The 20256-nt window shown below is 42.1% G+C and overlaps 2 protein-coding genes across 3 annotated transcripts; both read left to right on the top strand.

The window, feature by feature from the left end:
- The first annotated feature begins 725 nt into the window (after positions 1-725).
- On the top strand, positions 726-14842 carry LOC133402392 (protogenin B-like). 2 transcript variants are annotated; one of them, XM_061676028.1, is made up of 19 exons: positions 726-894; positions 1741-2040; positions 4602-4746; positions 4898-5031; positions 5132-5428; positions 5528-5687; positions 5766-6013; positions 6526-6690; positions 6942-7247; positions 8247-8432; positions 9948-10043; positions 10116-10302; positions 10461-10588; positions 10771-10941; positions 11487-11669; positions 12180-12303; positions 12401-12515; positions 12600-12707; positions 12787-14842. In XM_061676028.1, the coding sequence occupies exons 1-19, from the start codon at positions 837-839 to the stop codon at positions 13117-13119; spliced, it is 3444 nt and encodes a 1147-aa protein (XP_061532012.1). In that variant the 5' UTR covers positions 726-836; the 3' UTR covers positions 13120-14842. The 2 variants fall into 2 exon arrangements, with proteins under 2 accessions (XP_061532012.1, XP_061532011.1); XM_061676027.1 differs by having other exon boundaries at positions 12389-12515.
- An 889-nt stretch (positions 14843-15731) lies between these two features.
- rsl24d1 (ribosomal L24 domain containing 1) lies at positions 15732-19552 on the top strand. The gene is made up of 6 exons (XM_061676090.1): positions 15732-15889; positions 18119-18232; positions 18308-18380; positions 18762-18825; positions 18957-19042; positions 19183-19552. Exons 1-6 carry the CDS (start codon positions 15809-15811, stop codon positions 19257-19259), a joined length of 495 nt encoding a protein of 164 aa, XP_061532074.1. The 5' UTR covers positions 15732-15808; the 3' UTR covers positions 19260-19552.
- Positions 19553-20256: the final 704 nt, after the last annotated feature.

Raw genomic sequence — 20256 nt, 5'->3', positions numbered from 1 at the left:
AATTGCCACACTCTTGTTGAGCACTCGAGGTAGAAAGACTACAACTACTACATTTTGTATAATTTTACAATGCATTTTATCTGGGTCAGTTTTATAATACCATGAAGGGGATGAAATGTGGCAGCACGGTCAGTGACCTTCGTGGTGAGCACGTACAGTTCTGAGGTTCGGGTTCAGCTGTACTCCTCCCGTGTGGAGTTTGCATGTTCTCCCTGTGCTTGTGTGGGTTTTCTCTGGGAACTCCAGCTTCCTCCCACATTAAAAAAAACACGCGTCTTAAACAATCTAAATGCCCATAGACCCATGTCAATGTTTTGTCTAAAGCGCTGGTGTTGGGCGGAAAACTTACATCTCCAAAAGAATCATTTTTCAGGAAAAACAGCATGTTTGTTGAGCCATTAACATTGCATCGTCAACGAGAGATAGCCATTTTCAACACTTTAGATCACAGGTGTCACACTCAAGGCCCAATACAGATATTTCACAATATCTGTATTGTTACCGCGGTACAGTGCTGTAGAACTCAACTTTTCGAATGTTTTTGGTTACCTTATCTGTTAACACAAGAGGGCCTAAGCATCAGAAACACCTCTTGTATGGTAATCGGTGATATTCTTTGTAGTGTCTGGATAAACTGATTTTCTGACCTACGTCGTCTGCGCATGCGTGACAAAGAGCGAGTGAGGTTGCGGGGAGGGGGGGGGGGGGGGGTATGCACCCCTGTACTGCGAGATTATTTGCTCTGCTGCGAGCATAAGTGATTCGGGGACCTCCAAGTTGCACGCAGGAGCGCGGAGGTTCTCTTCCGGGGGAAAATGAGGCTGCACTGTGCTTGAATGGCGAAGTTGAAGATGAAAATGTTGCTGTTGTTGGTTTTCTGCCTGCATTCACCAAGTAAGTGTCTCGTTGCTGATGTTGTCGCGTAGTGTGCTCGCAGAAAGGAATGTTGTGTCCATCTGTGCTGGCGTTACATGTGCTGATAAATCCGGGTTAGCAGAAAGACCTTGCTGTTGTTTTTGACCATAATGCCTAGGAAGAGGCAAAAAGTAATCATATTAACTTTGCTGTGCGTTTCTGTCATCAACAGCTCATGCATGAAATCATTCATTTCAGTTCTAATGCAAAAACAATCTTTTTTTTTTCTTTCTCGACCAAGGCTTCACTTGTTTGTTGTATATACTATTGATGTGCTGCATTCTCATACTGTGAACAGCATCATTATGGCAATCTTTTGTGGTGTGTTATCGCATCATAAGATAGTTACAGTACATGAGTTGTGTTAGTGTTTCCTTTCTGTGAAATAAAATTAGAACTCATGATGGTCATCGTGATTTATGCTATGGATTTGGAATGGGTCCTTTTCTGACTTTTTGGGGAAATGCAATACATGCAAGCCACTTGGTATCTGTTGTCTGGTATCTGGATGCATGGTGATGATTTTTGACGGTCCTACCCTGCATTATTGTACTTGTTCTTATTACCTTTTACATGAGAGCACAGAACACATTAAGTACAAGCACTATACTTATTATACTATCTGTAGACGTATTGGACTTTATTATTGTGTCGTAGAATTGATGATTATATTAAAACAGATATTGCACAGAGATCGTCAACCCACCTTATGTTGCTTTAATATGTGATGGGAATGACACACTAAAATGACCCAGAATGCGTGACTCGGCTTGTAATCTTGAAGTGCTATGTATCTGTCCCTAATGCTGCTTTCTTTGCCACCAGATGTTTTTTGTTTCAGTGAGTTGTCGTTCATCACCGAGCCCAGCGATGTGACCGTTCTACCGAAGGACCCTGCTGTCTTGGACTGCCAGGCTCATGGGCAGCCTCCAGTCACCATCAAGTGGCTGAAAAATGGTGTTCGCTTGGCAGAAAGTGAGCAGATGCAGTTTTTACCAAACGGCTCCTTGTACATACCAAAGATCAAACATACCAAGGAGCGCTCAGACGAAGGATTCTATCAGTGCCTCTCCAAGAACAAATTTGGAGCCATACTGAGCCAAAGATCCCGCCTGACTATCGCAAGTAAGTGTTAGTCTCTTAAAAAATTTACCCTGACCAATATGAGGCAATATGCAGTTTATGGTGTCACCATGCACACATCAGGATAGCAAGTTCATGGGTTATTAACCTGGAGATGGGAAGCAGATGTATGCCTCCCCTTTTCTTTCTGCTTTATTAAGGAAAAGCCCCACAAAGTCAAGGTTTCCATGCCAAGCAGAGTTGGTCAGAGAAATGGGTCTGCTTGAGGTTATGGGTATCAATCCAGTTATAATATTGTTTTAACATAAAGGATAGATGGAGCCTTAGCTTTTGTTTGGTCAGCGGCATTACATTGTCCACACAGGCTACGGCGGCTGTGTGTAATCGCTGAATGGTCTGCTACACAGAGGAATCTCTGAAAGGCCGTTTGGCTTTGTTTGGAGTACCACTGACCACCCCAGGATAGGTTTTGAGCACATTTGTTTGTCCACATATCAGTGGACTGGACAGCTGCGTCTATTCAATGGGCCTGATCTATCATGCGTGTTGTTCATATCGGTCTGAGCAGGTATAGCCCTAACAAGTGTCAGGGTAACCAGCATGGGATAAAATAAATAGACTGATGTTGAACTAGAGGACGAGAAGTTTAAGGTGACTTTCTACATTTACGTCTTGTCATGTTTTCCAACGCAAATTACGAACTCAATTTTACAGGAAAAAAATCGTAAATGTTAACTAATTGTAAATACTGTATGTAGCATTCACTATGCTGATTTGTTTTTAGTTGTTGTCTCTTTAAGAGTATTATAATCCTATTACTAATTACTCATAACAAGACAACATACCCCCCCCCCCCCCCCTCCCAAAAGTCAAAGTTTAGTCCAGTGTCCAGTCTTTTGTGACGAAGGGGTTAAAGGTTTTGGTCATCTGTGGGCGGGGAGTTGGAGGATGGGCCCCTCTCTCTGCTCTCCTTCTGTCCAGCGGTCCTGGGGTTCAGAGGTCAGCAGAGAAGGGCTTTGTGATGTCACAGGGCTGCTGTGACTGGGCTGGCATGCTGTTTTCGCTCCCAGCACACAATCCCTTTCACCGGATCGACCCCTGTGCTGCCCTGTCGAGCAGAGTCCTTTTGTTGAATGTGGGATACTTTCTCTTGTGAATGAGCATGTCCAATACTCCACAGTGAGTGATTACTGCCTTCTAAAACCATCCGGGGGGGTTGGGGGGTGGGAGGGGTGAGGGGGGGGGGTGGGGGGTTTCGCTTAACGTTCTCTGAGAAGATCGCTTTCATCATAATTCTGATCGAAAACAGGCTGTCAGAATGTTAAAATGTCCTCCTGAAATAAAGTGCATGCGTCATGTTCTACCAACTGATTTACGACGCAAGGACCGTAAGAAACACAAAATGATTGCATTTTTTAAATACAAATTGTAAACAAAACAGTCCTGGTTGTAGGGTGTGATGAAATTCAATAGACATGGGGTTCAATTTAGCTTTGACCTCTTAAGAGAAACCTTTGTGCTGTTTGACCTAGACATTGATTTGCTCCTTACAGCAAACCATATTAGCAGATCAGCATGCATAGGCCCCACCCAGTTTCTACTATTTATGTATAGAGATTTAACAACCTGTTTGGGACAGAACTTTTCTTGTTTTAAATTGAAACTCCAAAAGAGACTGCTGGTCATCAATTGTTTTAATCCTGAAGTTGTGTTATCAAGTCCACTGGCTCTTAAGAATAATGAAGAAACACACACTGTAAAGGAACATCATCTCGGGCCCAGTTAAGGCGATCCGCCACATACTGTATGTCTTACAAACAGGCTTGTCGTTCTCTGTGCATTATAGATGAGATGAGGTTGTAAATTACAAGGTTCCTCTTTAATTTGGTGTTCCCAGACCTTGGGATTTCAATGTGGAGCTTCAGTGGGGTGAACAGGATATTGATTTGATATTGACTTGTTTCTTGTGTGTGCCGGTGAAGGGAAAGAGTTATCACCTTAATGAGTGAAGGTCATTGGTAATATCTTAAAGAGGGCCCTTCACGTAAATGCAGATCAGAAGTTTTGTGTTTGTTAAAGATAATGGAAAGACCTCACATGGACCGCAATGACCAGGCACAATGCAAATTTATCCTAACCCTAGCAATTTAAAGCAAGCGCATTTGTATGTAATCTGTCTGTTTTGAAGTGTTTTAAGTAGAATCTTTGTTTACTAAATTATCGATTTATCTCCCATACCATCTGTTAACTTAGGAGCGTACCTACAAATCCATAGTTCAGTATACAGTAAACTCATAATCAGTAAGCTAGTTTTCTCTGATGCAACTTCAGGTGATCAGTTTTAATACATAACAAAGCATCCTAGTCGAGTGTCATTCTTCAATTGATCCACTGTTTGGACCAGCTGGTCAGCATATGAACTCACAGCTCATCTGCACAAAGGATCATCATGCCTTTTAGTTACATGAACTCTCATGGATCAGTTTCTCTCGTAGAAGCAGTTAATAGCCCTCAAAGTCAGGGCTTTGCATGTTCTGTCACAGTCAAATACAAATGTTTACAGTCCTTTCATGCATTGATTTGGGTTTTCTATTTCTGTTCAGGTATTTCACAGTTTTTGTTACACCCGTTGCCTATGGCGGTGACTGCAGGCTCGGTGGCCCGCTTCTCTTGTGCAGTCACCTCCAGACCTCCTGCCACCATCACCTGGGAGTTTAACCAAAGCCCACTTCCTCTACAAACAGACAGGTATTTCCTGTTAGTCTTGAGTCGTTTCACGCCCAATCATACTATGTAGAAAAGTATTCGAGCACTAGGCCATTACAAATACAGTACTGTATATTAAATTCTGTTCTGTCACACTAGTTTGACCCAAGTGTTCCTTTTTTTTTGCGTGCAGAATTACAGTTTTGCCCAATGGAGTCCTTCAGATCCACAATGTACAACTGAAGGATGCTGGGCAGTATCGATGTGTTGCAACTAACATCGAAAGTCGACAGAAGAGTCAAGAGGCAAAACTGACAGTCAGTCAAGGTGAAGAGACTACACTCATTTGGTTTTATTATTCACTGATGGAACTTGATGTACAGGGGATGCTGTATTTGTTTCAAAACTGTACCTTCCTTTATTAAAGGTGTGGGTGCCAAACCCCTTCAGAGGCCCAGAATCATAGCTGGACCTCAGAACATTACAGTTTCTCTCCACCAAACCGTGGTGTTAGAGTGCTTCGCCACTGGAAACCCTTGGCCCATAATCTCATGGAGCCGTGCTGATAGTAAACCCATTGATGTGTACAAAGCCAAAGTCTTAGGCAATGGGAACCTGGTTATTAAGGATGTCAATTCCCAGCACAGTGGAGTCTACCTCTGCAGAGCCACCACCCCTGGAACCCGCAATTACACCATAGCTGCCGCCAACCTCACTGTCCAAGGTACACTCAGTTATGTTACAATGTTGTTATTTTGACTTTCTTAGTAAAAAAGGATGCAAGGTTAACTCTTAACTCATGCCTTGTAAATCACTCTTTCAGTACCACCATCTATTGTTGAGAAGCCTGAGAGCCAAACCCGTCCAAGAGCCGGCACTGCTCGGTTTATGTGTCAAGCGGAAGGAGTTCCCCCACCTCACATTAGCTGGTTAAAGAATGGTGAAGAGGTTCATTTAAATGGACGGATTAAGATGTACAACAGGTATCAAACACACATTTATTACGCAAGTACCTTTTAATTGGCTCAAGGCAGTATAGTGATTGTGTTTTTTCCCCACAGTAAATTGGTGATTACCCAGATTATCCCAGAGGACGATGCCATCTATCAGTGCATAGCTGAGAGTGAGCAGGGCTCTGTGCTGTCTTTGGCTCGCCTCATTGTTGTTATGTCAGAGGACAGGCCCAGTGCTCCCCGGAACATCCACGCCGAGACTATCTCAAGCTCGGCCATCTTGCTGGCGTGGGAGAGACCGCTCTACAATGCAGACAGAGTCATAGCCTACTCCATTCATTATATGAAGGCTGAAGGTAAGACCAAATATGTGTTTCTTTGCGTGAGAAAAATGTTGATTAGTGTCTGATGTGATCCAGTCCTTGACAAGACAATCTGTTGCTGCTTTTCAGAGAAGAAGTAATGGACTGCTGAGAAAGGCAACCTTATTTAACAGAATTCATTGTGCACTCCCCATCTCTCTCTCTTGTAGGCTACTGAAAGGTCTAGGGTACCTTTTGGAATCTCGTATATTGTACTGTATGTTAAGTACACATTTTTTTAATGAATTAAACATAATCTTATAGGACACTCCATTGGGTACACCGTTCTAGTACAAGAGCAGCTCAAAGACCTTATTTACCTACATGAAAGGGACTCAAATTCAGAAACACCGAGTACAATAATGAATAAGTAAAAATATTATATTTTTTTGTGATTGTTTGCATCAAGAATAACATTCAGACTTTTTTTGTGTGCATCAAACGCTTAGTGTTTACATTTTTCCGCTTGACAAACCTAACCTGCTCTCTGATTCACCGCATGTCAGGTCTGAACAACGAGGAATACCAAGTTGTTATTGGCAACGACACAACCAGTTACATTATCGATGACCTTGAGCCGGCTAGGAATTACAGCTTCTACATCGTGGCTTACATGCCAATGGGAGCCAGTCGTATGTCCGATCAAGTCAGTCAACACACCTTGGAGGATGGTAAGCTTTGAGACTCCCAGCATTCTTTGCAATAAATCACTCTGGCAGTTTAGTTAAGGTGAATGTAAATCCTGTGTGTACACAACATGTTTAGAGTGGGAATAAGGGGAAGGGAGTTTGTCATTTACCATTGCTGTAATGTTTTTCTAGTTTTACTCTTCTAAAGTAGGTTCAGTATTAATACAAAAAAACAAAAGGAATGTTCAGAGTTATACTGATATGTTGACAACTTTGTGTTACGTATCTTTCAGTGCCTCTGCGTACACCAGAGCTACGGTTGATCAGCCACAACTCAACAGAAATCCAGGTGAGCTGGCAGCAGCTTCCCTCGAAAGTGAGCCGCGGTCGGGTGTCTGCGTACAGGCTGTCTTATCGCACAGCTGCAGACAACACAGTCATCTCGATGGAGCTGCCTCAGAACAGCACTGAGTATCTCCTGGAGGGCCTCCAGCCAGACACCATCTACCTGCTCCGCATGGCTGCAGCAACCCGTATGGGCTGGTGTGAGCCCTCAGCATGGACATCCCACCGCACACCGAAGACATCAAGTCGCAAAGGTAAACAAGCAGGAAATGGGAAAAAATATATGGAAGTCGTGTTTTACTTCTGCACCTGTTATATACATCCAAGTGCTCCCTCCAGAAGAGCATTTGTGAGGTCAGGTTTACCTATTTTAGACAAGAAACCCACAATCTCTTTTCTAATCCATCCAAAATGTGATTGATGGGATTGAGGTCAAGGTTCTCAAGTCCTTCCACACCAAACTCATCCAACCACACCTTTTTGGAGCTTACTCTGAACAATGAAGTTTCGTTTTGCTGGAACAGAAAGGAAAGGGCCTTTCCAAAACTCTTCCCACAAATTTGGAACATCTTGGAAAGATCCTCCCTGGTGGAAGTAAAAAAACAAGATTTCAAAGTTCTATGTTAATACTTTAGTATGATGGCTTCTTCCCGTAAAGGTTTTCTTGCATGACTTGACAAAAATATCAAATAATACCATGGTATTCCAGTTGTGGCAAAGCAACTTTTTTTTGGGGGGGGATGGGTGGATTTTGGAGGTCCTTCTTCACCGCCATCTTATGTCTAGAGTTTGTTCATGTAGCATTGTCCTGTAGCTTTTGTGTTGGTTACTCAGGAACTTTTGCCCTCCGCTGTCAGTGATGTAAGAGCGGCCTCAGTCACGGGTCATAAAGAGAGGCCCTCAGGCGTCCGTGTGGGGGAAAGGGTAGCCTCTTTTCACATCCTGGTGTCTTTTGCCGAGGTTGTTTTTTTCCACTATGGCCTATATGTTTGTGTAGATGAGGTGCCCAACAGGCGAAAGTGCCAGAGCTAATATTAAATTATCAGCTCCTTGAAGCCACTTTGACTTCTCATGTTTATTCCAGAGTACCCTAGTTACATCTAAAATAGTTTGTGATGATGTTGCATTGCATCCATAGTCTGCACTCTCAGTATCCTGGTGTTTTGATGTGTGGTTCAAAGCTTTAGTATTCTTTGTGGTATTCCAAGAGTGATTGTGTATTGATATCATGACTCCTCTCTGTGCCCTTTCAGTGCCCTCAGCCCCTATTCTTCAAGTTGAGCCGCTTAACTGCACTTCCATTGTGGTGCACTGGCGAACTGCCCCGGAGACAGAGGCTGTCGTCGGCTATCGCCTGTGTTACCACGAGGAAAGCCAACCAGAACAGCCCGTCATCCAGCTGCAGGCTCAGACCTACACCTACACCATCAGTGGCCTTGGTAAGAGTGGATGACGATGCTGATGATAACATTAGCATATGTCTGTTGTGTGTTTCCGTCAGTGGGGCGTTGGGTTCTGCATTTAGATTTGCACCCTCGACCCAGATCAGTGAGTGCTGACCTCTCCAGTTTGCTTGCAGTTGCAGTATTGAGTGGGATCAGGCTCCCAGGTTAGAGGTCAGGGTCCAGATGTCCCTCCCACCACCGTTTCCCTTCGAGCCACTTGCATAATTACCCCGGTCTATTGTGTTATGCTCAGGGCCAGACCTGCCTTACCAGATTCTGGCCGCCTCCCCCTTTTAGCTGGACCCCGACACACACGCAACAGACCCTCGGGATTGGTCAGAACTGGACAGGACCACTGACCTTTAGCCATGAGACAGCAATCTTGGATTAGTACCCTGCTCCCACTGCTTGTCTGTGCTGTCCATGTAAATAACCTCCAATAATCAATATGCAACAAAGCTGAGTCATACTGATTAAAATATAATTCAGCTTTCTGTGAGTCACCTAGCAAAATTTTTGATTCCTCTTTACTACTTTATATGTTAAAATACAAAACACAGATACTGTATTTATCCCCTTTTTAAATTCAAACAGGCTCAAAATGAAAACTCTTTGCTTATATTATATATAATATATACAATAGCAGTGCACAACACTTGTTTTTGAGTCATGTTTGCTTCAAGTTGATGGCTATAACAAGGACAGGAGGAAGAGTGTGAGAGGAGAAACAAAAGGGGCCCCTCTCCCATCCTAGAGTCCTGCGCCCAGATTCTGTCTGTTCTATCTTGGCCTGACCCCGGTCAAGCCCCCCGGGTCCCATGGGCCTCGGCTCCCAGCAGCTGAAGGCTGCCCCGCGGCCCAACCCCCACAACAGACCTGGACACCCGCCTTCCATGGTCAATACCCATAAGCTGACCTTTCACACTGGAGGCATAAAACTAATCTTAACACTCCCTAAAATGTCCTGATTTAGGAGCTGAGGCGATGGTAGCTATTTAGGTTAAAACACAAATTGTGTAATTTCATGTTGAAAACTGATCTTTTTGAAGTCTTTAAGTTTGTACTTATATTTCCAAAGCATCATTCAACAATGTTTAGTTGTTTTAGATGGATTGGAGTGAATGTATTCTTTTTAAAAATATTTTTAAAACATTTATTTCTTTTTTTTCCATATGTATTGATGCATTTTATTTTTCTATTTTTGTATTTCTGTTTCGATTTTCAAATGTCGGCAAGTTCGATTATTGATCATAGCGACACATCTTAGGGGGTTGGTTTCTCATGCTCTTGTCACATGATAATTATATTGATAGCTAGAGGTTGGGGTGACACAGGGGGCCATGCTTTGTCCATGCACTGGGGGATGGTCAGTTATGACCCCCGAGTGTTATTCCTAATATACTTCTGTCTACCATCTTTGAAATATGCGGCGCTGTATTTGTTTGCCTCCACTTTTGGTAATTTAATGATAATCTTCCGGGCTAAAAAGCTGACGTATATGTCTTCCAGATCCTAGGAGAAGATATCATATCAAGATCCTGGCTCTTAGTCAAGCTGGAGATGGCTATGAGACAGACCAAGCCATCAGTACTCCTGGATGTGTCTGTAAGTATGTTTCTGCTTTGGAATCGCACTTGTTTACATTTATACTTATGTTATTTCCTTGGCCATATATAGCGGCTAGGGACCAAATGGCAGCCACCCCTCCATCTCCAGATCATGTGACTGTCTTGACCAACAATTCCTCTGAAGTGTCCTTACGCTGGAACCGTCCCACTTTCCCCTCTAGGAAGGCGATCAGCTACACTGTTCGCTACATGATTGTGGGCATGCACAATGCCTCTGCTGTACGCTACCTCCAAACGTAAGCTATCATTCCAAAACACACTGTATGTCTTTCACAGGAATAGATCAAATAAGTAGTTCATATACATTTTGGTGCACTGTGGTATGCTATTTACTGTGTTTGCTGAATATAATGTCTTCTGGCTTTTGGGTGACAATTTTGTTTCTTTTCCACAGTACCAAGGAGAATGTGACAGTGCAAAATTTAGATCCAAACACTCGCTATGAGTTTGCGGTACGTCTTCATGTGGATCAGATGTCGAGCACTTGGAGCCATGTGGTTTACCATCGTACACAACCAGCAGGTGATCAAATTGTCAGCCATATTCACTGTACAGTGTAGTTTTTTTTTTTAATGTGCATTACAAACATCTAATCCTATTCACTTTACCATACGTATTCATGTTAATTTACCTTAGATATATTATGTCAATTGTCTTATTTCTTCATGTATATGTTAATTGTTCATTATGGCTTTATCCCACAGCCCCCAGACGACCACCTACAGGCGTGAGAGTAACTCTGATCGAGGACGACACAGCATTGGTATCCTGGAAGGAACCCTCTGAGCCCAATGTCGTGGTCACACACTACACCATACTCTATGCTTCCCAAACATCCTGGAGGGCTGGAAGCTGGCAAATAATTCAAAGAGAAGGTGAGCAGTGCACTAGACAAAACAACAAACAAAAAATTCCCAAAATTCTGAATAATTGGGGATATTTTGCCCAAAAACAGGGGGTGTTCGCACTCACATTCGCACCTACAGGCAATTTAGAGTTTCCAATTAATGCATGTTTTTGGGATGTGAGAGGAAACCGGAGCGCCCGGAGAAAACCCACGCAGGCACGGGGAGATTGAACCCGGGTCCTCAGAACTGTGAGGCTGACGCGCTAACCAGTTGTCCACCGTGCCGCCAGTAGCCAGTATGATAATATGTCGACAAAAAATGTGAGAATGTGAGATTTGGTTCGTTCAATTTTCACCAAAATGAAATACAAAAATCCCCTTTTGTTAAACAATCACATTGACGTTCACTAATATTGACTTTCAGTAATTTTACCCAATACTTTGGACATACTGCTGCATGTGTTCAGATGCTTGTGTGCTGTCTTTGCCTCACTATCATTGGTGCTTTTTCATTGAAATCTTTTTTTGTGTGTATTACGGGCCCTAATTGCCTGCTTGTTCTACCACGAACAGGAAGCCATACAATGGCGCTTCTGGAGAGGCTACAACCAGGGAATGTCTACCTGGTGAAGATATCTGCCTCCAACCAGGTGGGAGACGGGCCATTCTCAGATGTCGTTGAGCTGCCTATGAAACGTGGAAATGTCCAACGCAACCAAAATGCCTGGCACCCAAATAGTTTTCAGCACACTGCAGGTGAGTGTCAGGGGATATGCAATTGTACGTTATAAATCCAGTTGATTTGATCTCACTGAGTTCTGCATGAATAAGTCTGTTATTACAACTAACTACGAGTAAGAAGTACTTGTTTTACTTTTTTATTTATCCTCACTAAGGTCGTGGGCGTGCTAGAGCCTGTCCCAGCTGACTCAGGGCGAGAGGTGGGGTACACCCTGAACTGGTCGCCAGCCAATCGCAGGGCACATGTAAACAAACAACCATTTGCACTCACATTCAGACCTACGGGCAATTTAGAGTCGCCAGTTAACCTACCGTGCATGTTTTGGGATGTGGGAGGAAACCGGAGTCCCCGGAAAAAACACACGCAAGCACAGGGAGAACATGCAAACTCCACACAGGCGAGGGCGGACTTGAACCCGGGTCCTCAGAACTATGAAACAAATGTGCTAACCAGTCGTCCACCGTCCCGGCCCCCTAGTCATTATCTTTCATTTTAAATGACAATGTTATTTATTTATTTTTCAGTCTTTTCTGACGGCCTCTACCACATAGACCAAAGATCCATGACTGGGATCATTGTTGGAGTTAGCATCGCCTTGGCCTGCATTGTAATGTGTGCCTTGATCCTCATCAGTAAAGGGAGACCAAGGTAATCGCTGTCGTCACTGTCAAATTACAAAACGATTGCTTTCCCTATCATTAACTTTCATTTTTACTGCATATTAATTTTGAAGAAAATCTTCCAGCCACAAAGTTGTTGCCCTGCCGCCTGGTGAAGGGTTGTCTTTGCCTCAAGAGCGCTATGAAGAGAATCCTGAGGCCCTCATACCCATGATGAGTACCAACTTTATAGACGCCAAAGTGAGATGGGGAACAAAAAAGCATCTAGAGATGTCATTACAGTATTTAAAAAGCAGTATGATGATGTACTTTCACGTGTTTCAGGGTGGCTCTCATATGGTGATAAATACTGCGTGTCCTTTCATGAGCAAAAATCAAAGCAGGAAGTGGCTGCTGTTCAACAGAGATGTCAGCATTCCGACCGAGATTGATGTAAGTAGTGTCACGTCGCACTCTCATTCATCAATCACCTTTCTTCTTTCAATTGAGATGTGTTTGTTCTTGTCTGAAGGTTGAGGGGAGGGTCCGCTTGTATGAGACTGGCAAAACTGTGTTGCGGTATGAGGAGCATCTAGGCTCTGCGCCTCTGCCTCCATCCTCCCGGGAGATCATCTTTGGACCCTTTCATGTTGAGAGCTCTCAAAGCAGCGAGGCCAGCCAAGAGACGGGAGACTCGGGACACTACTCCAACGAGGAAAGCAACGAAGAGATGAGCAATCCTTCGAATGATGCAGCTGTAACCGAGCCGAAGCTGTCTTTCCAAGTGGAAAACGAGAAACGCGTTTGCTACCATCTCTCAGGTCACAACGCAGCTCGGCCGTGCTGCACCTCGGACGGCAGTTAACACTCCATTTATGTCCCGGCCCAACATTTACCATTTCTACCTCATTTGCTTCCTGGTTTGAGCCCTCTGGTTATTTCCTGTGGCACAAATGAACAGGAAGTCAGCTGCTGTGAAGGGGAAAATTTGAATTTTCTTCAGATCTACCTCAGGACTTTGTATGAATGTTGATTACAACATCGTGGTTCCTTTTTTCCTTTTTTTTTTTTTTTTTTTTTTTTTTTTTTAAGTTCCACCTGTTGGTCTTTGTGGCATCGTCTGTCCTCAACCAAAACTCACCCGTGATGAATGTTTTAAAGAATGTGCTGTGACCATTTGTTCATATTTAATTTGTTTTTCCACTGGAGCTGAGGGGGTGTTTGATTGTCTACCTCAGTTGTTGTTTTTCCAAGACTACCTCCTTTCCCCTCTCATACTATGTGGAAACCACGTCATTGCCACGTCTTGTTGTCATTTTTCTTTTCACGGTTGAAAGAGCTTTTGTTTCCCGTTGTTTTGCGGAGGAGGGAAAGAAAACAAGTGCATTAGATATTGTCAAACTATTTGGGTTGTATAAGATGTTGGACATTTTCAGTGCACTGAACTCAAAGCTTTACCTTGGCCTTAATACTGAAAGGGCTTTGCATACTTGATCCAAAGACAGGTACATTTGTACCCAAAGAGTTTGTAAGAATAGGCAACCAAAAATATGGTCGATGTACATTAAGGGTGTCTTGGCCCAAAATACTGTTACATGTCGTTGATGTAAATTTCTCTCTGAATGGCGGTTTGAATGCTTTTCTCTGTGTAAACTTAAGTCTGGTGAAAGCTTTAGCGCAAGTCCTTGTGGCTTGTGTTCCGTTTGCCTTCTCGACCATTGCTAAGTGCAGCGGCGATGCCGATGCTATTATCCAAAGAGTTGTCTGCTTCCTCAGATTGGTGTGGCTATTCATTCAGTTGATTCTCAGCAAGATGAGGTAGACACTATTGATCCAGTGTGTCTTATGAGTGACAGATGATGGTATTTATTTTTTAGACACACATCATCTTACACTGACCCCCCCCCCCCCCACCCCCCCATGTGATGTATGGGGAATTGTTACCAAGGTCTCCATGGTATTTGCTGTCCAGGTGTGACAATGAAGGATTCTGACTATCAAAATGGAAGCCCAATGTGTGTGAAGAGCAACATAATCAATTTTTTATATCTTTGTAATACAAATTATCTTAACCAAAGAAGCTTTAAGTCTCAAATTTAGTGATTTTCTTTGCGTTCATTTACACAATTTGCATTTTGATGTGCTATAATTTTAAATGTTTTGATTAGTAGAGAGGCATTTCACTAAGTTCTTGAAAAAAAAAAAAACTTGAGCTCTCAAAACTGCTCTGATTTCACCTTACTGAGAGTTAGGTCTAAACGTTTCATTTAGAATTGGTAATTACATGTCCCAGTTTCATTATAGCATTTCCCCAAGTTAGTATTGCCGATGTCATGTTCAGAGTTTTTTTTGTTTTCATTTCTTTATTATTATAATTACAAATGTTGACATGAATGCCACAGATTAATTTGCTGATTTGACTCAGGTGCCAAATGTAGACTTAGTGAGTAGTCTTGACTGTTAATTTATGTTTTTTTTCTGATTTCCATGCTTTTGAATACCAAAATACACATTTTATCCAAAGAGTGCAACAAAACAAAGTATTTTATGGGTTGGAATGTTGCATCTGACTTTTTGATACTCTCAAGATGATCACAAATGATAAATAAAAATGTTCTTGGAAAAACCTTATGGTTTCACTGTGTCTGTATGAGCGAGTTAGTAACTGTTTAAGAGCAAAGTTACTGTTAACTTAAAATGCATCATGGTGAGGAAGAGAACATCATTGTATGTTTGTGTATTATACATTGTGACCACTCCAGGGTGTAGTGGGCCTTTTACCCAAATTCAGCTGAGACCCTAACAGGAGAAGAGCTCTAGAATATGGATGGATGGATATTATTTATTTATGGAAGTAATGCATCAGTGGTGTTTTTGGATAGAGTATTACAGTAGCACGTCTGTATGTCTACGTGTGATTGTGGGTGTGAATGGTTGTTTGTCTATATGTGCCCTGCGATCGGTTGGCGACCACTCAAAGGTGAGCCCTGGTTTTCGCCCAAAGCCAGCTGTGAAAGACTCCAGTTCCCCTGCGACCCTAAACAGAATAGAAATTGGACGTCTGTATACAAAAAGCTTTGGTGGGTGGGGGTGGGGGGGGGGAAGAAACCAAAAAACACTGGATCTTTTTGGGTATTTTGTCCATTTTTCATATATTCCAAAAAATGCTCTAAAAATATATATTTGTATTTGGGAATTTGACAGTTACGTTTTCAGTAGTTTATAGGCAAAAACATAAATGTCCATTTTACTCAAACGTACCTCTTGGCATTGACTCATGATCATCTTTGGTGTACATAAGAAACAAACATAACAGGAGGTTTCAAGCATATGCAATAATACCTAAATCTTGCATATTTTTGTACTTACATTACATAACTTCGCTTGTCTGTCTGCGCGGGTACAGTATTTAGGCACATGTCCAGCAGGGGGCAGTAAGTATTGCAATCAACAGTTCAGTGTTCAGTCGGTGAAACGGAAGTAGAAGTCCAGTGAGCGTGTGCGACTGTGCGGTCTTGTTGTTACGCGTAGCACGCAGCACTTTTGCTGTGAAGATGCGCATCGAAAAGTGTTATTTTTGCTCGGGTCCGGTGTACCCGGGACACGGAGTTATGTTTGTGCGAAATGACTGCAAGGTATGACACAATTTCTGCTCGTCAACAGTCGAGTCATGTCGCGTTCGAACATACTGTCAGCCCCTCATGTGTTCGGCTAAAGCTAGCATGCTAATGTAACCCGCTCACGTGGACTTAGTGCGAAGATTGTAAGAATAAAAAAAATAATAATAAGACTGACGCTGAGGAGATGGACTCGGACATGTTTTAACGTGGACGTGGTTTTTAGTGGGCGGTTAACGTTTGATCTTGCCACGGGGTCGTTTTGGTGCGTCGATGTGATGGGTGGGGCCCAGGAATTTTAACTGGCTCAGGCTCCTCGACATTTGGCTTTTCACATGGAAACGTGCGCCTCCTAAAGGTGAACACGTGGAAATTCCACTGACACCTACATTGTCATAACGGCAATTTGAATATACACCCGGAGTAATAAGACAGGAACAACCAACAAAGTGGGAAAAACTAGAGCGGCATTTTTGAGGAATCAAAATAAATCTAAATCGAGTCAAAGCAAGAAGAAAAAGAAGCAGAACATTAAGGTGTTTCTATCTACGTACACATTCTGGTCGGTAGCCGGCATAGGAACGAAGTCGTGAATCGAGGAAACCTCTGTACATTACAGTACAGCAGCAGTACTCAAAACTTTTTACACCAAGTACTAACTCGAAAAATACTGAGCTCGCCATGTACCACCACCATAACTAACTTTCAATGAAAAAGAAAAATACACCGCTACAGTAATGTAGTATGCCTAAGTGTTCATTATTCCTTAAAAGTATATTTGATATTATTGTAAGCCACTGTAACATTGTGCACAGTTTCAACGTTAACATTGCACCTAAATATAGGAAGAAACAATTGAACACATTAAATAAAGATTGTACCCAAATAAAAGTTTAAATATTTGAATGCAAATGTGTTGTGCCAAAATGTGAAGTACGACTGAACTGATTCTTTCGCGTAGCACTAGATGTATGTATGTGAGCTTTGTCGGCTATTGGGAAGATGGCTGAATTAATAAATAAATGCAGTATTTTAATTTCATCAACTGGTCAATTTTGGGTTTTTCTTAGCTGTGAACTATAATCATACAAATTAAGAAAAATATATCGGAAGAAATCTTGATATATTTCACTCACATTTAGTGAATTCATAGTCAAGTTTATTTGCAAAGCCCTTCATCACAAAAGAGTCTCAAAGGGCCACAGTTGGCAACGAATGACAACATCCCCTAATCTAAATCCCCCAATCGAGCAAGGAAAACTTTAAAACTCCATTTGGGGAAAAAAGAAACCTTGAGAATGGACAGGTAGGGGGGATCCCCCTTCCAGGATGACCAGGCTGCAGTTGATGTCGGAGGATGTGGTCTACCTCAGATTTTGTCCCAGTTGGTCGGTGCAGAACCCAAACAGCAACAGCCTCAGATTCGGTCAATGTCACCTATCCCTCTCTCCGAGCAGGAGACGAGGGCGGAGGAGATAGGACAAGCGGCAGTGAAACAGGCCTGCGTGTACTTTGAACTAAATGCCAAAGAGTAGAAATGAGTTTTAAGTCGCGATTCAAACATTTCTACTGAGGTATCAGGTCTAATAGCCACAGTGAGGACATTCCAGACTACTGGAGCCCGAATAGAAAGGGCTCGACAGTCTGAAGACTTCTTTCTGGCGCTCGGAGTCACCAAAAGACCAGTGTTTTGCCAACGTAGGTTTCGGAACGGAATATACCATACAACTAAGTCAGCGCGATAGAAGGGTGCTAACCCATGTAATATTGCATGAGTAAGTAACGGGACCTAAAATTCGTATCTCAAGTAGACCCGGAGCCGATGCAAGTTGGCCAGAATTGGGGGTAATATGATCGAACTTTCTTGTCCTCGTCAAAAGTCTTTTTGTCCTAACTGGAGGCTTTTAGAGATTTAGACATGGGAAGACCAGACATATATAATGTATAGTGCATAATAGTGTAACCTTTGGTTTGTATTACTAACATAAATTGTTTTCCTCAATATACTAGCGGAGTGAAATGCACCTGTATTGTAAGTTTCAATTACTCATATTGATCAAAGTTTATTTTATTGCGCTTGATGTTTTTTTTTTTTTTTTAAACACACCTATTATTTGCTACTGATGGAATTATAAGAGTAGCTGCCCCAAGATTTTTTATGATCCATATTTTTTTGTATTCTTATTGTGGTACATAATTATTTTACTGTCGCCCCCCCCCCACACACACACACACACACAATTGTAGACATTCAGATTCTGCAGATCAAAATGCCATAGGAATTTCAAGAAGAAGCGTAATCCCAGAAAGACCAGATGGACCAAAGCATTCCGGAAGGCAGCTGGAAAGGAATTGACAGTGGTGAGTTAAAAGTATTTAACAATATAGTGTGCAAGATTAGCATATTTCTTATGTCGTTCATCTTGTGTCTTCCAGGATAACTCTTTGGAGTTCGAGAAACGCAGAAATATACCTGTTAAATATAACCGGGAGATGTGGGACAAGACAGGTATGGTACAAATTGTTTCGGGAGGAAATTCTGAGTTGCGAACTGTGAACAAGGCTCTGCTGATCACATGTTCACAAATTACGAATGTACCTATTACGAATATGTGAAGGAAAAATAACTGCCACCCCTTACCTATCTCAAGCTTAATTAATTACTTGTGTGCAATCTAATGACTTCCAAAAAGGGCCAAGTGTCAAAATAATAGGTATATTATTTTTGATGTAGCGCAAATGATGAGATTGGGCAAATGATTGTACACACATTGGGCTGTGCTATTAAGAAAAACAAAGACAAATGATCATGCTTAAAAAAAAAGCATTTAGTAACAAGGTGGTTTGTCTTTTCATCACTCAAATTGACCATCCCGTGTCACTTTTGCAGTTGAAGCAATGAAGAAGGTGGAAGAAATAAAACGGAAACGGCAGGCAAGGTTTATCATGAACAGGTGGGCACGTCTTTCAATGTCAGCTGTACCTTTCTTTTTATTGTCTTTCCCTTTGTACTTATCCAAATACTATTTATATTGATCAAATGCGGTAGATTTGATTAGCATTGTGTTTTGTCTCCACCTTGCAGATTAAAGAAGGGCAAAGAGTTAGAGAAGGAAGAGGCCATCAAGGAAGTGAAGAAGAATATTCACCTCATCAAAGCGCCACACGCAGGTACATTTTCATATATAGTATTGAAAGCAGTTTGCTCTTTTGGGGTAAACCCGAGTTTGACTCTAGCAGCAATAACAAGGAATTGAAAGAGCGTATCACTTGTATTGTAATGACGAGAAATCTTTTCTTTGCCTTTCCAGGAAAACCCAAACAAATGGAAGAGAAAATGTTGCAGAAATTACAAGAGGATGCAGATATGGGAGATGAAGACATTTGAATGTGTTGGTTGTTGTGTAAGATACTGTGTTGATTGACTTCAGTAGACTATCATTTGGTTTGGGAACCAACATTTTACAAATGCTTCATAACGGACTCTGCAGTGCATCCTGTTTTAAGTGGTGTACAGTGGCTGGTCGCATTGATCCACTTAAGACCTGTGTGGAGGCTCGTATGTGTGTTAGTTCAGTAACCTTTTGCATAACAAACTATTACATTATTGCAAAAAAAGACCTCAGAGGACAGAATAAACACTTCATCGTTGAAAAACAAACAAGTACTGCTGCTGCTTCTTTTATCCTCAGACTACCATACTCATTAATTTGCATCCGTTGTCTACAGTACATGTCCTCGTTGAGTTTGAGCTTACCGAGCTTCGGGCAAGGGGTGGGTGGGGGTACACTTGGGACTGGTCACCAGCCAGTTGCAGGGCACATATAGACAACCATCCACACTCATATTAACACACATGGACAAGAAGTATGCTTTTGTAATGTGGTAGGAATCCAGAGAATTAATTTGGATTTTGGGTGAAATTTTAGAATGAAACTAAAATGTACCATTTCCCTTTACAGGTTAATTTAATTGGACTTCTTCCAATTCTTCGAATGCACGTCCAACTGTTCAGTGTTCAGAGTGTCACCAGCAGCTGGCAAAAGAGAGTCTCTCTTTTGAAGAGTCACAGAAAGCCAGAGATGTGGACTCTTTGGGAAAAAAACAAACGTGTTGTAAATTTCGCTGTTCAACTTATTACTTAAGAGAACAGCAAGTTGTGAAAAAGTACTGAATCACACTGAACAGTTGGCCACGTGCATTCAGATTAGAGGTCATATTAAGTTCACTTGTAATGGTTTTGCAATTAAATTCATCCTGAAATTTCAAAGCTGCATGTCTAACTTATTGTGAGTAGTGTAACTATTCAATAATGCAGCACTACTACTGAGCATACAGTACGGTATTTATTTAAGGCAGAAATCACAAGCATCTGTGTGAGTGAG

The sequence above is a fragment of the Phycodurus eques genome, chromosome 5 (assembly GCF_024500275.1).
Source record: "Phycodurus eques isolate BA_2022a chromosome 5, UOR_Pequ_1.1, whole genome shotgun sequence".
Classification (NCBI taxonomy): Eukaryota; Metazoa; Chordata; class Actinopteri; order Syngnathiformes; family Syngnathidae; genus Phycodurus; species Phycodurus eques.
Note: the sequence above shows the minus strand (reverse complement) of the source record. Positions and strands in the feature narration are given on the sequence as shown.

Bases quoted from the DNA above. Each gene is read 5' to 3' on its own strand.
- LOC133402392 (XM_061676027.1), top strand. From the start codon at position 837: ATGGCGAAGTTGAAGATGAAAATGTTGCTGTTGTTGGTTTTCTGCCTG. The intron at 6,691-6,941 runs GTAAGCTTTGAG...CGTATCTTTCAG, and splicing joins TCAACACACCTTGGAGGATG to TGCCTCTGCGTACACCAGAG. The intron at 7,248-8,246 runs GTAAACAAGCAG...GTGCCCTTTCAG, and splicing joins GAAGACATCAAGTCGCAAAG to TGCCCTCAGCCCCTATTCTT.
- rsl24d1 (XM_061676090.1), top strand. From the start codon at position 15,809: ATGCGCATCGAAAAGTGTTATTTTTGCTCGGGTCCGGTGTACCCGGGA. The intron at 18,381-18,761 runs GTATGGTACAAA...TCACTTTTGCAG, and splicing joins GGAGATGTGGGACAAGACAG to TTGAAGCAATGAAGAAGGTG. The intron at 19,043-19,182 runs GTACATTTTCAT...TTGCCTTTCCAG, and splicing joins CATCAAAGCGCCACACGCAG to GAAAACCCAAACAAATGGAA.